Source organism: Mustelus asterias, chromosome 21 (genome assembly GCF_964213995.1).
Source record: "Mustelus asterias chromosome 21, sMusAst1.hap1.1, whole genome shotgun sequence".
Classification (NCBI taxonomy): Eukaryota; Metazoa; Chordata; class Chondrichthyes; order Carcharhiniformes; family Triakidae; genus Mustelus; species Mustelus asterias.
Window position 1 is genome coordinate 52,282,607 of NC_135821.1, and position 15,310 is coordinate 52,297,916.

At 46.7% G+C, this 15,310-nt stretch overlaps 1 protein-coding gene across 1 annotated transcript in view; it reads left to right on the forward strand.

Moving 5' to 3' along the window:
• LOC144509258 (bone morphogenetic protein 7-like) overlaps positions 1-15,310 on the forward strand; it is a 74,780-nt gene that overhangs the window by 40,759 nt on the left and 18,711 nt on the right. Inside the window, exon 2 of the mRNA XM_078237855.1 lies at positions 1,826-2,018. Within this exon, the coding sequence (XP_078093981.1) occupies positions 1,826-2,018 (193 nt within the window). The remainder of the gene's footprint in view (positions 1-1,825; positions 2,019-15,310) is intronic.

Below are 15,310 nucleotides of genomic sequence, written 5' to 3' on the forward strand. Positions count from 1 at the left end.
TTTTTTTGCCCTCTAATTAATTCCTTCTCTTCAGGAGGTTATTTTTAAAAGCTGAGCACTCCTATAATTATGTCTCTGTGTTTCGTTCTGGTTTGTGAAACCACTACCCTTCCTTTGCTTTATATGAAAGAAAATAGAATCAGTGCAAGGTGAGGATACTGTTATTCAGCACTGTGTAAAATGATTATCAAAGCATAGAAAAGTACGATTGAGGAGTTTGAATCTTCTAATACAGGCCTTCTCACTTCTCCTGTCATACTCCAATCTTCAATCAGTGAACTCCAGCTATCAAGAGTCAAAAGGCTACTGAAAACTTGATTCGATTTTGATTTGATTTATTATTGCCACATATATTAGTTTACAGTGAAAAATATTGTTTCTTGCTCGCTATACAAAGCATACTGTACATAGAGAAGAAAAGGAGAGGGTGCAGAATGTAGTGTTACAGTCATAGCTAGGGTGTTGAGAAAGATCAACTTAGTATAAGGTAGGTCCATTCTAAAGTCTGGCAGCTGTTTTTGAGTTGGTTGGTTTGTGACCTCAGACTTTGTATCTTTTTCCCGATGGAAAAAGGTGGAATAGAGTATGTCCAGGGTGCGTGGGGTCCTTAATTATGTTGGCTGCTTTTCCAAGGCAGCGGGAAGTGTCGACAGAATCAATGGATGGGAGGCTGGTTTGCGTGGTGGACTGGACTTCATTCATGACCGTTTGTAGTTTCTTGCGGTCTTGGACAAAGCAGAAGTCATACCAAGCAGTGATACAACCAGAAAGAATGCTTCCTATGGTCCATCTGTAAACGTTGGTGAGAGTTGTAGCGGATACGCTGAATTTCCTTAGCCTCCTGAAAAAATAGAGGCGTTGGTGAATTTTCTTAACTATAGCATCGGCGTGGAGGGATCAGGAACGGTTGTTGGTGATCAGGACACCTAGAAATTTGAAGCTCTTGACCATTTCCACCATCCCCGTTGATGCAGACAGGGGTGTGTCCCCCTATACACTATCTCCTTCATTTTGTTGACATTGAGGGAGAGATTATTGTCGTTGCACCAGTTTACCAGATTTTCTATCTCTTTCCTGTACTCCATCTCATCATTGTTTGAGATCCGATCCACTATGGTGGTGTCACCAACAGACTTGAAAATCAAGTTGGAGGGGAGTTTGGCCACACAGTCATAGATGTATAAGGAGTATAATAAGGAGCTGAGGACACAGCCTTGTGGGGCACCAGTGTTGAGGACAATCGTAGAGAAGGTGTTGTTGCCTATCCTTACTGATTGCAGTCTGTGGGTTAGGAAATCTAGGATTCAGTCACAGTGATTTATGTACCAGGAGTGTACTAATTATGTACTAATGAACTGACATTAAACAAAGTTCTATTCCAAATCAAAAGCTCTTAATAGGAGAACTATTTCCAGTGAAAGGTTTTGCCAAGAAAGTGGCATCTTCCCTTTAAAATGCATTGATCAAGTAACACTTTAGTCACTTTGCTGTGTCTCTTATATGGAGTTCAAATTTATTCAACAAGATGAGAGTTAACACAGTGTGCATAACAAAGGCATTTCTGTACCAAAGATTGGGATTCTCTCCCATGTAGGAATTTGCAATTAATCATAAAATGAAGCTCCAGTGGTAATTCATGCTTGGTGTAGGACACAGACTCGCATCCACGGTTCTCCATGTGCAGAGTTTCAGATTTCAGACAGGATTTAGAGCCGAACTGGAGACTCTCCCATTACATACAGTGTCCAATTATAGAGTAGTATTGGTAAAGGATTGGGAACTGCACACATTTAATCAATTATTCTTTTTGTTGTTGCTTTGACAGTGGAGCACAATGAAGACGTCTTTCACCATAAGGCGCAGTGGAAAGAATTTAAGTTCGATTTAACTCAGATTCCTCAAGGTGAAATCGTCACTGCAGCAGAGTTTAGGATCTACAAAGGAGCAAATGACAATTTCCATGGAAACATGACCCTCCACATCACAATTTACCAAGTGTTGCAGGTGCCCCAGGACAGGTTAGTGTTTATTACATGGTGTTTATGCAGTCATATAACCTGCAGTTTACAACTGAGACTAATTGTGCCCTCCTGCCCACAACTTAAAAATGCTACATTATTTGATAACGTTTTCATAAAATTATTTACCAAGTAGTTTTACTCCCATCTCCCTGAAGGCCACTGGTGAGGTACATTTTACAGATACTCCCACTACTTATGCAAATCCAGGCAATAAGCGTAACTGAGTGTGATTCAAGTGATAATACCATAAGACATGAGAACAGAATTAGGCCACTCGGCCCATCGAGTCTGCTCCGCCATTCAATCATGGCTGATATTTTTCTCATCCTCATTCTCCTGCCTTTTCCCCATAACCCCTGATCCCCTTATTAATCAAGAACCTATTTATCTATGACTTAAAGACACTCAATGACCTGGCTTCCACAGCCTTCTGCGACAAAGAGTTCCACAGATTCACCACTCTCTGGCTGAAGAAATTCCTCCTCATCTCTGTTTTAAAGGATCGTCTCTTTAGCCTGAGGCTGTGCCCTCTGTTTCTAGTTTTTCCTACTAATGGAAACATCCTCTCCACGTCCACTCTATCCAGGCCTCGCAGTATCCTGTCAGTTTCAATAAGATCCCCCCTCATCCTTCTAAACTCCAACGAGTACAGACCCAGAATCCTCAACCGTTCCTCATACGACAAGCTCTTCATTCCAGGGATCATTCTTGTGAATTTCCTCTGGTCTCTTTCCAAGGCCAGCACATCCTTCCTTAGATATGGGGCCCAAAACTGCTCACAATACTCCAAATGGGGTCTGACCAGAACCTTATACAGCCTCAGAAGTACATCCCTACTCTTGTATTCTAGCCCTCTCGATATGAATGCTAACATTGCATTTGCCTTCCTAACTGCCGACTGAACCTGCACATTAACCTTAAGAGAATCTTGAACAAGGACTCCCGATAAATGTCAGTAATGAATTAATGATAATGAAATGCTAATGCATTTCACACCTTTCCTGGAAGTGAAAATAAAATCCAGACTGATGTAGAATAAGCTGCCAATTCCCCACCATTAAGGATAAATTTTCAGAATACTTGGAAGTGCATGGTAAAATATGGTGAAGTCAGCATGATTTCATCAAGGGGAGGTCATGCCTGACAAATCTGTTACAACTCCATGAGAAGATAATGAGCAGGTTAGACAAAGGAGAGCCAGTGGATGTTATCTACTTGGATTTTCAGAAGGCCTTTGACAAGGTGCCATACAAGAGTCTGCTGAGTAAGATAACTCCCCCATGGTGCTGGAGGCAAGGTACTAGCATGGATAGAAGATTGGCTGACTGGTAGAAGGCAGAGAGTGGGGATAAAGGGGTCCTTTTCAGAATGGCAGTCAGTGACCAGTGGAGTCTGTGTTGGGACCACAACTTTTCACTCTACACATAAATGATCTAGATGAAGGAATTGATGGCATTGTGGCTAAGTTTGCAGCTGATACAAAGATAGGTGGAGGAAGAGGTAGTATTGAGGAGGCAGGAAGGCTGCAGAAGGACTTGGACAGGTTAGGAGAGTGGCAAAAAACCGGCAGATGGATTACAATGTGGGAAAGTGTGAGCTTATGCACTTTCGTAGGAAGAATAGAGGTGTAGACTATTTTCTAAATGGGGAGAGAATTCAGAAATTGGAAGCGCAAAGGGACTTGGGAATCTTAGAGAGGACTCGAATACAAAAGCAAGGATATACTGCTAAGGCTTTATAAGGATCTGATGTCACCACATTTAGAATATTGCGAGAAGGTTTGGGCCCCATATCTAAGGAAGGATGTGCTGGCCTTGGAGAGGGTGGCGAGGAGGTTCATGAGAATGATCCCAGGAATGAAAAGCTTGACATATGAGGAGCGTCTAAGGACTGTAGGTCTGTACTTGATAGAATATAGAAGGGTGGGGGGGGGAAACTTATAGAATAATGAAAGGCCTGGATAGAATGGACATGGGGAAGATGTTTCCAATAGTCAGAGAGACTAAGACCCGAGAGCACAGTCTCAGGGTAAAGGGACGACCCTTTAGAGCTGAGATGAGGAGAAATTTCTTCAACCAGAGGGTGGTGAATCTGTGGAATTCATTGCCACAGAAGGCTGTGGAGGCCAGGTCATTGAGTGTATATAAGGCAGAGATAGATAGGTTCTTAATTGGTAAAGGGATCAAGGGTTACAGGGAAAAAGCGGAAGAATGGGGTTGAGAAACTTACCAGCCATGATTGAATGGCGGAGTAGACTCAACGGGCCAAATGGCCTAATTCTGCTCCTATATCTTATGGTCTTATCAACCAAGTTACACCATCACACAAATCCCAGGATTATCCTCAGTGTGAGTGAACTCTTCAACCAAAAGGTGAGTCTGATCCTGATGTCATCTGACATCTGCGCACGGCTGCAATCCAGAGCCCACTGAGGAATGGGGACTGCAGTCAGTATTTCTCTTCCCGACTCTGTGTCGGTGAGATTGCCTATAACAACTGATTTAACTCTGATTTAGATCAGCTAACTCCAAACATGCTGGGGATTAAACCTGGGACTTTTCTACTCCAGAACCCATTGCACAGACAAGCTAAGCCACCAGGCTGTCCCATTTCAGAGCATCTTTCAGTGAGTAAGTTTTATTGATGTAACCTTCATGTTCCCAAGAGTAGGTGTGTTGCTGATGGCCTATTGGTTAGATTGGTGCAGGAGAACACAGAGATGGAGTCAGGACATGAGTCATTGGGTCAAGATGGTAAACAGAGAAAAAGATGCTTATTCATAGCAACGGATTCAAAGTGAAGGATGCCAACCTAATCCCGTATTATGCATGTTTTAGCAGCTGGTTCCAGAGGTCAGCAAAGCTGATACAAAGTCAAAACTGAATATATTTAGCAAAACTACTGGGAGGAAAAATTGGTCAGTAGCATACCAACATTTAAGTGATGTGAACATAGCTCATTTTTCAAAAATAAAGGCATAGAAAGCTAGAAATACATGGCAAGCATCTGAAAGAAAAGGCTTGATTAACATTTTGGGTGGGACTCTTCATCAGAGCTGTTATTTGCATTTTTGTTTCTTTTTATAACTGTTAATCAGTAAGTTGTTACCTCCCCTCAGGAGACCAACAAAACGTTTATTGAAAATAGCGTTTCCTGGGTAGAGCAAGCGGCAGAGATAAAATCATGGGATCAAAGGAGTCTCAGTGAGGCAGTCTAGTCATTCGTGCTGAAAGCTGGTCTGACAGGCAGACAGTCAAGAGTTCAAGTCCTAGGGCTATCTAACGCCTGGATGAGTTTTCAGGCTGTTTTTCTTTCTCGTAGGTTGATGTCCAGTTCACCATTTCGTATGGCAGTGTCCACCTCTAAAGTGAGGGATAACCTTACCCCAACAGCACTGGTAGGGGTTATGTCAGTTGCACAGAGGAGTATTTGAAAGAGCAGAAAGCCCATGAATGATGTAAACCCAAATATAAACATGAGTAAAATATGGAAAATCAACATTTATTTGATATTTCTCTTTGGATTTCCATTCTTAAAAGGACTCCCACACACAATCTGACTTCCCACAGGCTGTGACAATGGATGAAATCAGCTGTTCTCTCTTCAGCTGCTTCCCACGCCACTCCTGCCAGAATTTGAATAGTGTGGTGTGGTGTGGGATTCTGTGTCAGCAAATATTTGGTCACTCCCCCCACCCCCCACCCACCCCCCCCCCCCCCCCCCCACCCCCCCGAGTCAAACTTGTTTGTGTCATGAAGCAACAGTCTGCAGCCATGCTACTTGGCGCTCGGGGATAAAATCTTCACTTTTGCTTTCCAGAAGAAAACCTTGCCCAATGGGGCTGCATGTTTGGGAAATGGGTTCCGACTCTGGTTTGACATCAATAGGAGATCAAGATTGTCTGTGCCTCATTTCCTGATGCATACTCCCACAGGAATGAAGCTTCACACCAAGAACGTCAATTGGCAGCTTATCTTTATTTGTTGAAATGATCCCTCTTGTATGTAGTTTGCAGTAACTGAACTCCCTTAATTTCGGTAAAAGCAAATTACTGTGGATGCTGGAATCTGAAACAAAAACAGATAATGCTGGAAAAACTCAGCACGTCTGTGGGGAGAGAACGGCGGCACGGTGGTTAGCATTGCTGCCTCACAGCACCAGGGACCTGCGTTCAATTCCAGCCTCAGGTCACTGTCTGTGTGGGGTTTGCACGTTCTCCTCGTGTCTGCGTGGGTTTCCTCCAGGTGCTCCAGTTTCCTCCCACAGTCTAAAGATGTGCAGGTTGGGTGCATTTGCCATGGTAAATGCGCGGGGTTATGGGAAAAGGGCCTGGGTAAGATGCGGAGTTGATGCACCCTCGATGGGCCGAATGGCCTCCTTCTGCACTGTAGGGATTCTATGATTCTAACATTTCGAATCTGAAACGCGAAACATTAGCTCATCTGAGAGATGCTGTCAGACCCGCTGAGATTTTCCAGAATTTTCTGTTTTTGTCCTTTTATTTTGGTATTGAATAAATCAGGATTCACTTTAAAATAAAATTATATGTCTCCATGACACTGTCCTGAATTATGATGAAGGCTTTTAAAATCCTTGTTTTAAAACAGTAAAGTTCAGATGAGAGCACATCTGGCCCAATTGTTCCAATAAGGTTTGAGTATTAAAGTATTTTAATTATTGAACTAGCCAAAGAAAAGGGCAACCTTGTTGGACTTTTAGTTCACATCAAAACATTGCTAAACTCCTCGAGGGTTAGTCAAGAAAGGACAATTAAAAACTGTGTGCTTGGAGTTTGTTACAATGAAATACGTTGTATGTAAAAATGCAGTGAGTTTAAAAATAGTTGCGAGGAAATGGCTGGCGGTAATGCCAAGAATTGTCAATTGCAGAGCAGGGTTTTGCTGGAGGTTTGAGGATGAAACACGGGCAGAATTGAAACGAAGGAGAGACTCGGGAGTTCTATAGCTTGAGATTGCTACTTGGGAGAAACTTGGCAAGATTCTGACAACTGGAATCTGGGCAGTTGTTATGGGGAATAGGGGAGTGCATGGGGGAGACAGTTCTTTCCTTTTTTCAACAAAATATTTTTAGCTCACAACAAGTTGAGGTAAGAAGGAGAAATAGTCTCCCTTCAATTCCGGCACCCCCCCCCCCCTCAAAAAAAAAACACTGGCGGCTGCTAAATATTGTTTATGAAACACATTCTCCAATGTTAACAGGATCACCCTGAACCTGCATAATTGCACGTACTATAGGTCAGAAAAGCTTCAGCTTTAGATAGCAAGTGAATGTGTCTCTGGAATATTGCTGGACTCATCTCAGTCTCCAGTTGACAGCTTGTGTTAACTATATGAGAGATTCCATTCATTTGCCAATCTATGCTTTGCAAGAGAGCATGCTTTAATCTGAGGTGCCACACTCAACACTTTCTGTTATTTCTTCATGTCAGTACTTGAACCTAGAACGCTGCAAATAGCAACAATCAGAATCCATCAGTTAATTCTACCTACGTGCACGGTTGTTCAGAGCTCCTTCTGAAAAGGATTTGATCATGTATCTTTCAGAACTGAATACTGATTTGAAAGCACAATAGAATTTTCAAGAAAACCCTCACAAAAGCATATTTGTGACTCTAACCTCCATACATTTTTCTAATTTTCAAACCAATGGATTGCCTTTTTAGATTTGTTTTTCTTAACACATACATCCTAATTGGTGCTAAACTTCCATTTGTTCCTCCAGTACCAACTGCTTGCATTTGTATAACGGTTTGAACAAAGTAAAACATCACAAGGCACTTCACAGAAGTGCAACCAAACGTTTGACACTTGGCTGGATAAGAACGGATGAAGAGGTAGATTTTAGGAAAGGTCTTAAAACAGGAAAGGGGCAGGAGATGTTTAGAGAGGGAATTCTAGATCTTAGAGTCACGGCAGCTGAAAGGACAGTTTCCAATGGTTGAGAGATTAAAATCATAGTTGTGCAAGAGGCCTGAATTGAAGGTACACAGAGATTTTGGATGGTTGGAGGATGCTGGAGGAAATGGTGGAGATAGGGAGAGGGAAATCCATGCAGGCATTTGAAAACAGGGACAAGAACTTTAAAATGGAAGTATCACCAGACTGGGAGCCAATATAAGTCAGCAAGCATGGGGTGGTGGGTGTACAGGATTTGAAGTGAGTTAGGATATGGACAACAGAGTTTTGGATGAGTGCAAGTTTATGGAAGGCAGAAAATGGGAGACCATTGAAATGGTCAAGACCAGAGGTAACAAAGGCATGGATGATGGTTTCAGCAGCTGAGAATCTGAGACAAGGGTAGAGACAGGTGATATGCAGCAGGCAGTCTTGAATAGATAGCCTGAAGCTCGTCCCAACTCCAAAGTAGACGTCAAAGTTGCAAACAGTCCGGTTGTGGTGAACCATCGTTGGTTCCCACTGGATAGTACTGAGCCAGGGTCTGGCCAGTACTACAAGGATGTACATATGTTACTGTTGGGTTGTGCTACTTGTTGCTGTTGGGGTTAGGGTGGGGTTGTTACACCTTTGTACTGTAGTGTTGTGGTACATCCCAGTCGGGCTCCGCCTCCTGGGAGAGGTATAAAAGTCCCTGCTCGGGCCGGGACCCCTTCAGTCTGGGATAGTGTATATAATTACTGGCTGCTTCATTACAGTAAATAAAAGCCTTTCATTTACCGAGCTCCTGGCCTCGTGTTTGAGAAGCGCATCAATTTTATTTACTGTTGTTAAACTCTCGTCAAAGAAAAAAAAAGAGAGTATGGAGCAGATCGTGAAGCCGGAACGCCTTACACTAGATCCACGTGCGGTGGGCGCTTCTAACACCTTCGACCACTGGCTGAAGTGCTTCGAAGACTACCTGGCAGCCTCCGCAGCGGTCACCACAGATGATGACAGACTCCGGGTCCTCCATGCGAGGGTAAGCGACACTGTCTACCTCGCGATCCGTGCGGCCACCGATTATACTAAGGCCCTCGAGCTTCTGAAGAAGCGCTATATCAAACCACCCAATGAAATACACGCTCGTTACCTCCTAGCCACTCGACGACAGCAGTCTGGTGAAACGATGGAGGACTATGCGAACGATCTCCTACAGCTAGCCAGTGGCTGTAACTGCAAAGCTGCATCGGCTGAGCAGAGCATGAACGACCTCGCCCGAGATGTGTTTGTGGCGGGAGTCGGATCGTCGTACATTCGACTTAAACTGTTGGAGAAGGGTAACCTTGATCTTACCCAGGCCATCGAGCTAGCGGAGATGCTCGAGACGGCCTCCAAAAGCTTAGTATTATATCCGGAGGACCATGTGGAGACAACGTGGCAGGAGCAGTCGCCAATCCCTCCTCGTCCCTCGGGTTCGAAATGCTGCGTAATGGCGTGCTCACACTCGGGCCAGACGACGGCAGCAGCCCCGGGCGGCCCGCGGTGCTACTTCTGTGGGGGAGCGAAGCATACTCGGCAACGGTGTCCCACTAAAGCTGTGTTGTGCACCGCATGCGGTAAGAAAGGGCACTATTCGAAAGTGTGCCGATCTAAACCCAGGAACGGCAGTGCGGCCTGCGATTCTTCAGAGCTCGGGTCTTCGTCGTCGAAGTCATCGAGGGGTTCGTCCACGTGCAAGGCCAGGACGACGCCATTGCGGTCGACGGAGTCGGAGGTGTGTGACCACCAGGGGTCGCTGAGTTTGGCGTCCTCACCCACGTGCGACTCATGGGAGCGGCCATGTTGGTCGACACTGACCGCGAACGACCAGCAGGGGTCCTCCTCATCGATTTCAGCTGCCTGCAGTGGCGCTCATGAACCAACGGTGGCGTCGATCATCCTGGACCAGGCCAAGCCTCATAGACTTGACAAATCTAAGATGAACATCCAGGTAAATGACCACGTGATTTATTGTCTGTTTGACAGCGGGAGCACTGAGAGCTTTATCCACCCAGACACTGTGAAGCGGTGTGGACTCCAGATTCAACCTGCCAAACAGACAATCTCTATGGCATCGAGGTCCCGGTCTGTCGCCGTGCTAGGGAGTTGCGTGGTAACTTTGAAGGTGCAAGGCACAGTTTACGATCGTTTCAAGCTCCTAGTGTTGCCGTATCTTTGCGCGCCAATACTTCTCGGACTAAACTTCATGGTCCACTTGAGGAGTGTAATCCTACAGTACGGTGGGCCACTCCCTTCACTGGCAGTGGGAAAACAGCAGCAGCCTCCAAATTGCCCAACGCGCCTGTAGCCTCTCGACGCTGAAGATCACCACTCCCTCCTTGTTCCAGAATCTTGTGCCAGGCTGCAAGCCCATCGCGACTAAAAGTAGGCGTTACAGCGCTGAGGATCAGATCTTCATTAGATCTGAGGTTCAGCGGCTCCTCAAAGAAAGGATCATACAACCCAGCGCTAGTCCGTGGAGAGCGCAGGTCGTGGTGGTCAAGAGCGGGAACAAACCCCGGATGGTCATTGACTACAGTCAGACCATTAGTCGATATACGCAGCTGGATGCGTATCCTCTCCCGCGCATATCTGATATGGTCAATCAGATTGCGCAGTACCGGGTGTTCTCCACCATAGACCTCAAGTCTGCCTGCCACCAACTCCCCATTCGCCCAGAGGACCGACAATACACGGCTTTTGAGGCGGATGGTCGCTTGTATCACTTTCTCAGGGTTCCCTTTGGTGTCACCAACGGGGTCTCGGTCTTCCAGCGTGCTATGGACCGAATGGTGGACCAGAACGGGCTGCGGGCTACCTTCCCGTACCTGGATAATGTCACCATCTGCGGCCATGACCAGCAGGACCACGACACGAATCTCCTGAACTTCCTACGCACTGCACCTCGCCTGAACTTGACCTACAACAGGGAGAAGTGTGTGTTTCGTACGCGCCGTTTAGCCATCCTAGGATACGTGGTGGAAAACGGGGTCATTGGTCCTGATCCAGACCGTATGTGCCCCCTTTCTGAACTTCCCTTGCCTGCTAGTGCAAAAGCACTGAGAAGATGCTTAGGCTTCTTCTCTTATTATGCGCAGTGGGTTCCCAATTACGCGGACAAAGCCCGTCCGCTCATTAAGTCCACGACTTTTCCCCTAACGCCAGAGGCCCGATTGGCCTTCGATAAACTGAAAGCCGACATCGCGAAAGCTACGATGCACATTGTAGACGAGTCCATCCCCTTTCAGGTGGAGAGCGATGCATCTGATTCCGCCCTGGCCGCCACACTTAACCAGGCGGGCAGGCCCGTCGCATTTTTTTCCCGCACCCTCCAAGGCCCCGAAATTCGGCATTCAGCGGTGGAAAATGAGGCCCAGGCCATTGTGGAGGCCGTCAGGCACTGGCGCCATTACTTGGCGGGAAAACGGTTCACCCTGATCACGGACCAGCGGTCCGTGGCGTTCATGTTTAACAACACGCAGAGGGGCAAGATCTAGAATGACAAGATCTTGCGGTGGAGAATTGAACTCTCCACCTATAACTACGACATCATGTACCGTCCAGGGAAACTCAATGAGCCCTCGGATGCCCTCTCGCGTGGAACATGCGCCAGTATACAGGAGGACCATTTGCAGGCCCTCCATAATGACCTATGCCATCCTGGGGTCACTCAGCTCTACCACTTTATAAAAGCCCGCAACCTGCCTTACTCGGTGGAGGACGTCAGGTCAGTAACAAGAAGCTGTCGGGTTTGTGCGGAATGCAAACCGCACTTTTACCGACCTGATCGGGCACATTTAGTCAAGGCCACTCGTCCCTTCGAGAGACTGAGTGTCGATTTTAAGGGCCCCCTTCCCTCAACAGATCGGAATGTGTACTTCCTCAATATCATTGACGAGTACTCTCGGTTCCCTTTTGTTGTTCCCTGCTCTGATACATCCGCTGCCACGGTTATCAAGGCATTCCGTGATCTTTTTACCCTGTTCGGGTACCCCGGCTACATCCATAGCGACAGGGGCTCGTCGTTCATGAGCGATGACTTGAGGCAATTCCTGCTCTCATACGGGATTGCCTCTAGTAGGACCACGAGCTACAACCCTAGGGGTAACGGACAGGTGGAACGTGAGAATGCTACAGTCTGGAAGGCTGTCTTACTGGCGTTGAAGTCAAAAGGTCTTCCAGTCTCCCGTTGGCAAGAGGTGCTCCCTGATGCGCTCCATTCTATTCGCTCCCTCCTGTGTACGGCAACCAATGCTACTCCCCACGAGAGGATGTTCTCATTCCCTCGGAAGTCTTCCTCGGGGACCTCATTACCGTCTTGGTTGACGTACTCAGGACCCGTCCTCCTGCGGCGACATGTAAGGGCCCGCAAGTCCGACCCGTTGGTCGAACAGGTCCATCTCCTCCATGCCAACCCTCAGTATGCCTATGTGGCATACCCTGACGGGCGAGAGGACACGGTCTCGATCCGAGACCTGGCGCCAGCAGGGGACGTAGCAACCCCTGTCGCTCCCATACCCCCTGTTACAAACCCTTTAACTCTTGTTTCTTCCCCGGACACGGCGCGGGCAGCATCGGGACCATTACTTAACCCCTTTACTCCCGTGTACAGCTTGCCTGAGCCCAGAAGATGGTCGTCACTGCAGGGTGTGTCAGGATCCCATGGACTACCGTCACCTCAGGGTCAACCGGCCTGTGAGTCCGTGGAAGAACAGCTGGACGCCGCCTTGGGGAGAACGCCACTGCAAGTGCCTACTCCAGTGTCACCGCCGGTATTGAGGAGGTCACAACGACGGTGCGGCCCCCCTGACCGTCTGAACTTATAGACTGCTGACACTTTATTCTGTTTTTGTACCCCGCCGGCCTTTGTTCTCAAAGGAGGGGTGAATGTGGTGAACCATCGTTGGTTCCCACTGGATAGTACTGAGCCAGGGTCTGGCCAGTACTACAAGGATGTACATATGTTACTGTTGGGTTGTGCTACTTGTTGCTGTTGGGGTTAGGGTGGGGTTGTTACACCTTTGTACTGTAGTGTTGTGGTACATCCCAGTCGGGCTCCGCCTCCTGGGAGAGGTATAAAAGTCCCTGCTCTGGCCGGGACCCCTTCAGTCTGGGATCGTGTATATAATTACTGGCTGCTTCATTCATAGTAAATAAAAGCCTTTCATTTACCGAGCATCTGGCCTCGTGTTTGAGAAGCGCATCACCGGTTCAGCCTCAAACGGTTTCCAGAGAGAGGGGTGGACCAGCAGGCTTAGAAAGTGAGATGGTGATAGGGATTGAAGGAAATTATTCCAGTTATCCCAGTATTTAGTTGGAGAAAATGACTTCTCGTTGGTTAAGCAGTGTGACAAATCAGAGATAACAGAAAGGTAAAGCAAGGTGATGATGACACCAAGCTGGGTGTCGTACATGTGGAATTTATATTTTCGACTGATGGTGCTGGAGGGCAGGATGTAGATAAGAAATAGGTGGAAGTCAAGAATGGATTATTGGGGGACCCGGGAGTTAACGGCACAAGACCAGAAAGAGAAGACATTGCCGAGGATTACCAGCTAGAAATGGAGAGATGAGAATGGAAGCAGGTGAGGCCAGTCCCACCAAACTGGATGACGGAGCAGAATTATGCCATCAACCATATGAAATGTGACAGGCAGGTTAAGAAGGCTGAGGGATAATTATACCACTTTCAGGAGTATCGTTTACCATGTTTACGAGAATCATTTGCCGCGTTTAGGAGACAGAGGTTACCTTTTTTAAGGGCTGTTTCATTGCTGTTGTAGGGGTGGAAATCTAATTGGATATGCTCGAACACCAAGTTGAGGGAAAGATGGATACAAATCTGGGATGTGACCAGGGTTTGTTCAAGAACTTTGGAGAGGAAGAGACAATTGGAGATGGGACAGTAGTTTGCATGGTTTGTGGGGTCAGTGAGAACATTTTGAGGAAGATAGCCATGAGAACAGATGTGAAAGGGTGTGGAACAGCACCTGAGGAGAAGGAACCATGAACAATATAGAAATCATAGAAATCATAGAAACCCTACAGTGCAGAAGGAGGCCATTCGGCCCATCGAGTCTGCACCGACCACAATCCCACCCAGGCCCTACCCCCACATATTTACCCGCTAATCCCTCTAACCTACACATCTCAGGGGCAATTTTAACCTAGCCAATCAACCTAACCCGCACATCTTTGGACTGTGGGAGGAAACCGGAGCACCCGGAGGAAACCCACGCAAACACGAGGAGAATGTGCAAACTCCACACAGACAGTGACCCGAGCCAGGAATTGAACCCAGGACCCTGGAGCTGTGAAGCAGCAGTGCTAACCACTGTGCTACCGTGCCGCCCCGGAGCTGTGAAGCAGCAGTGCTAACCACTGTGCTACCGTGCCGCCCCACCACTGTGCTACCGTGCCGCCATGTGAAGGCCAGGAAGGGATGTTGGTGCTCAGCAGCTTGTCAGGAATAGATTCACAGCAGCAGGAGTTGTATCTTGTGGACAAGATGAGCTTGAAGCAGGCATCAAGGGTGATAGGCGAGAGGGAAGCTCGTTCAGGACTAGGGATGGGGAGTATTTGGGGAGGTTTGGCTCTGTGAGTTGGGAAGGGAAGGAAGCAGCTGAACAGATGGTTTCAATATTGAATACAACAAAGTCCATGAGCTCCTCACATTTATTGTTCTGGACTGTCCAAGTGAATTGAATTCAAAGTCTTTGCCCATTCAAATGTATTAATTATCATCCTTGATCGCATCTTGTTTGGCTAGTTATGCTCCTGCTCTCCCCAGCTCCTCTATATGTCTCTCTCTTGTTCCCTCAGGCAACTGCAAGTGTGGTCACTGGTCACTTAGGGTGGAATAATTAAAATCTAGGGGGCCAGAATTAAAGGAGCAGAGATATTTCAGGGGGTTGCAAAATGAAATATTGTTTAAAGTTGAAAATATATTCATTGTTGATGCAATTTCTAAGGTTTACAAATCGAGAATGTGTCTAAGTGGATTGACCAGAGTGAGGCAGAAGCTGGGCTAATGGTAAAGGTTACTTGAATTGGATAGTTGTGGAGGAGTGTACATCACTAACAAAGTGAGAAAGATGTCTGTAAGGGATTTCCTCAGAAATCCTCAGTTGTTGCATCGTGTAAAATAAATAAGTACAGGTGGACAGACAGACCAGGATAAATGATGCTTGCAATGGGGCCTCGTAGCAGCTGAGCACATTTGAATGTATTGGCTGCCTCTCTACCATTGAGTGTGAAGCTTTGCAAAATTTACCCTATAACCTCGCAATGGTATCACGGCTGAACACCTTCAAAGCCCATCTGTTTAGACAATGAGTGAAGGTCAAAAAAATG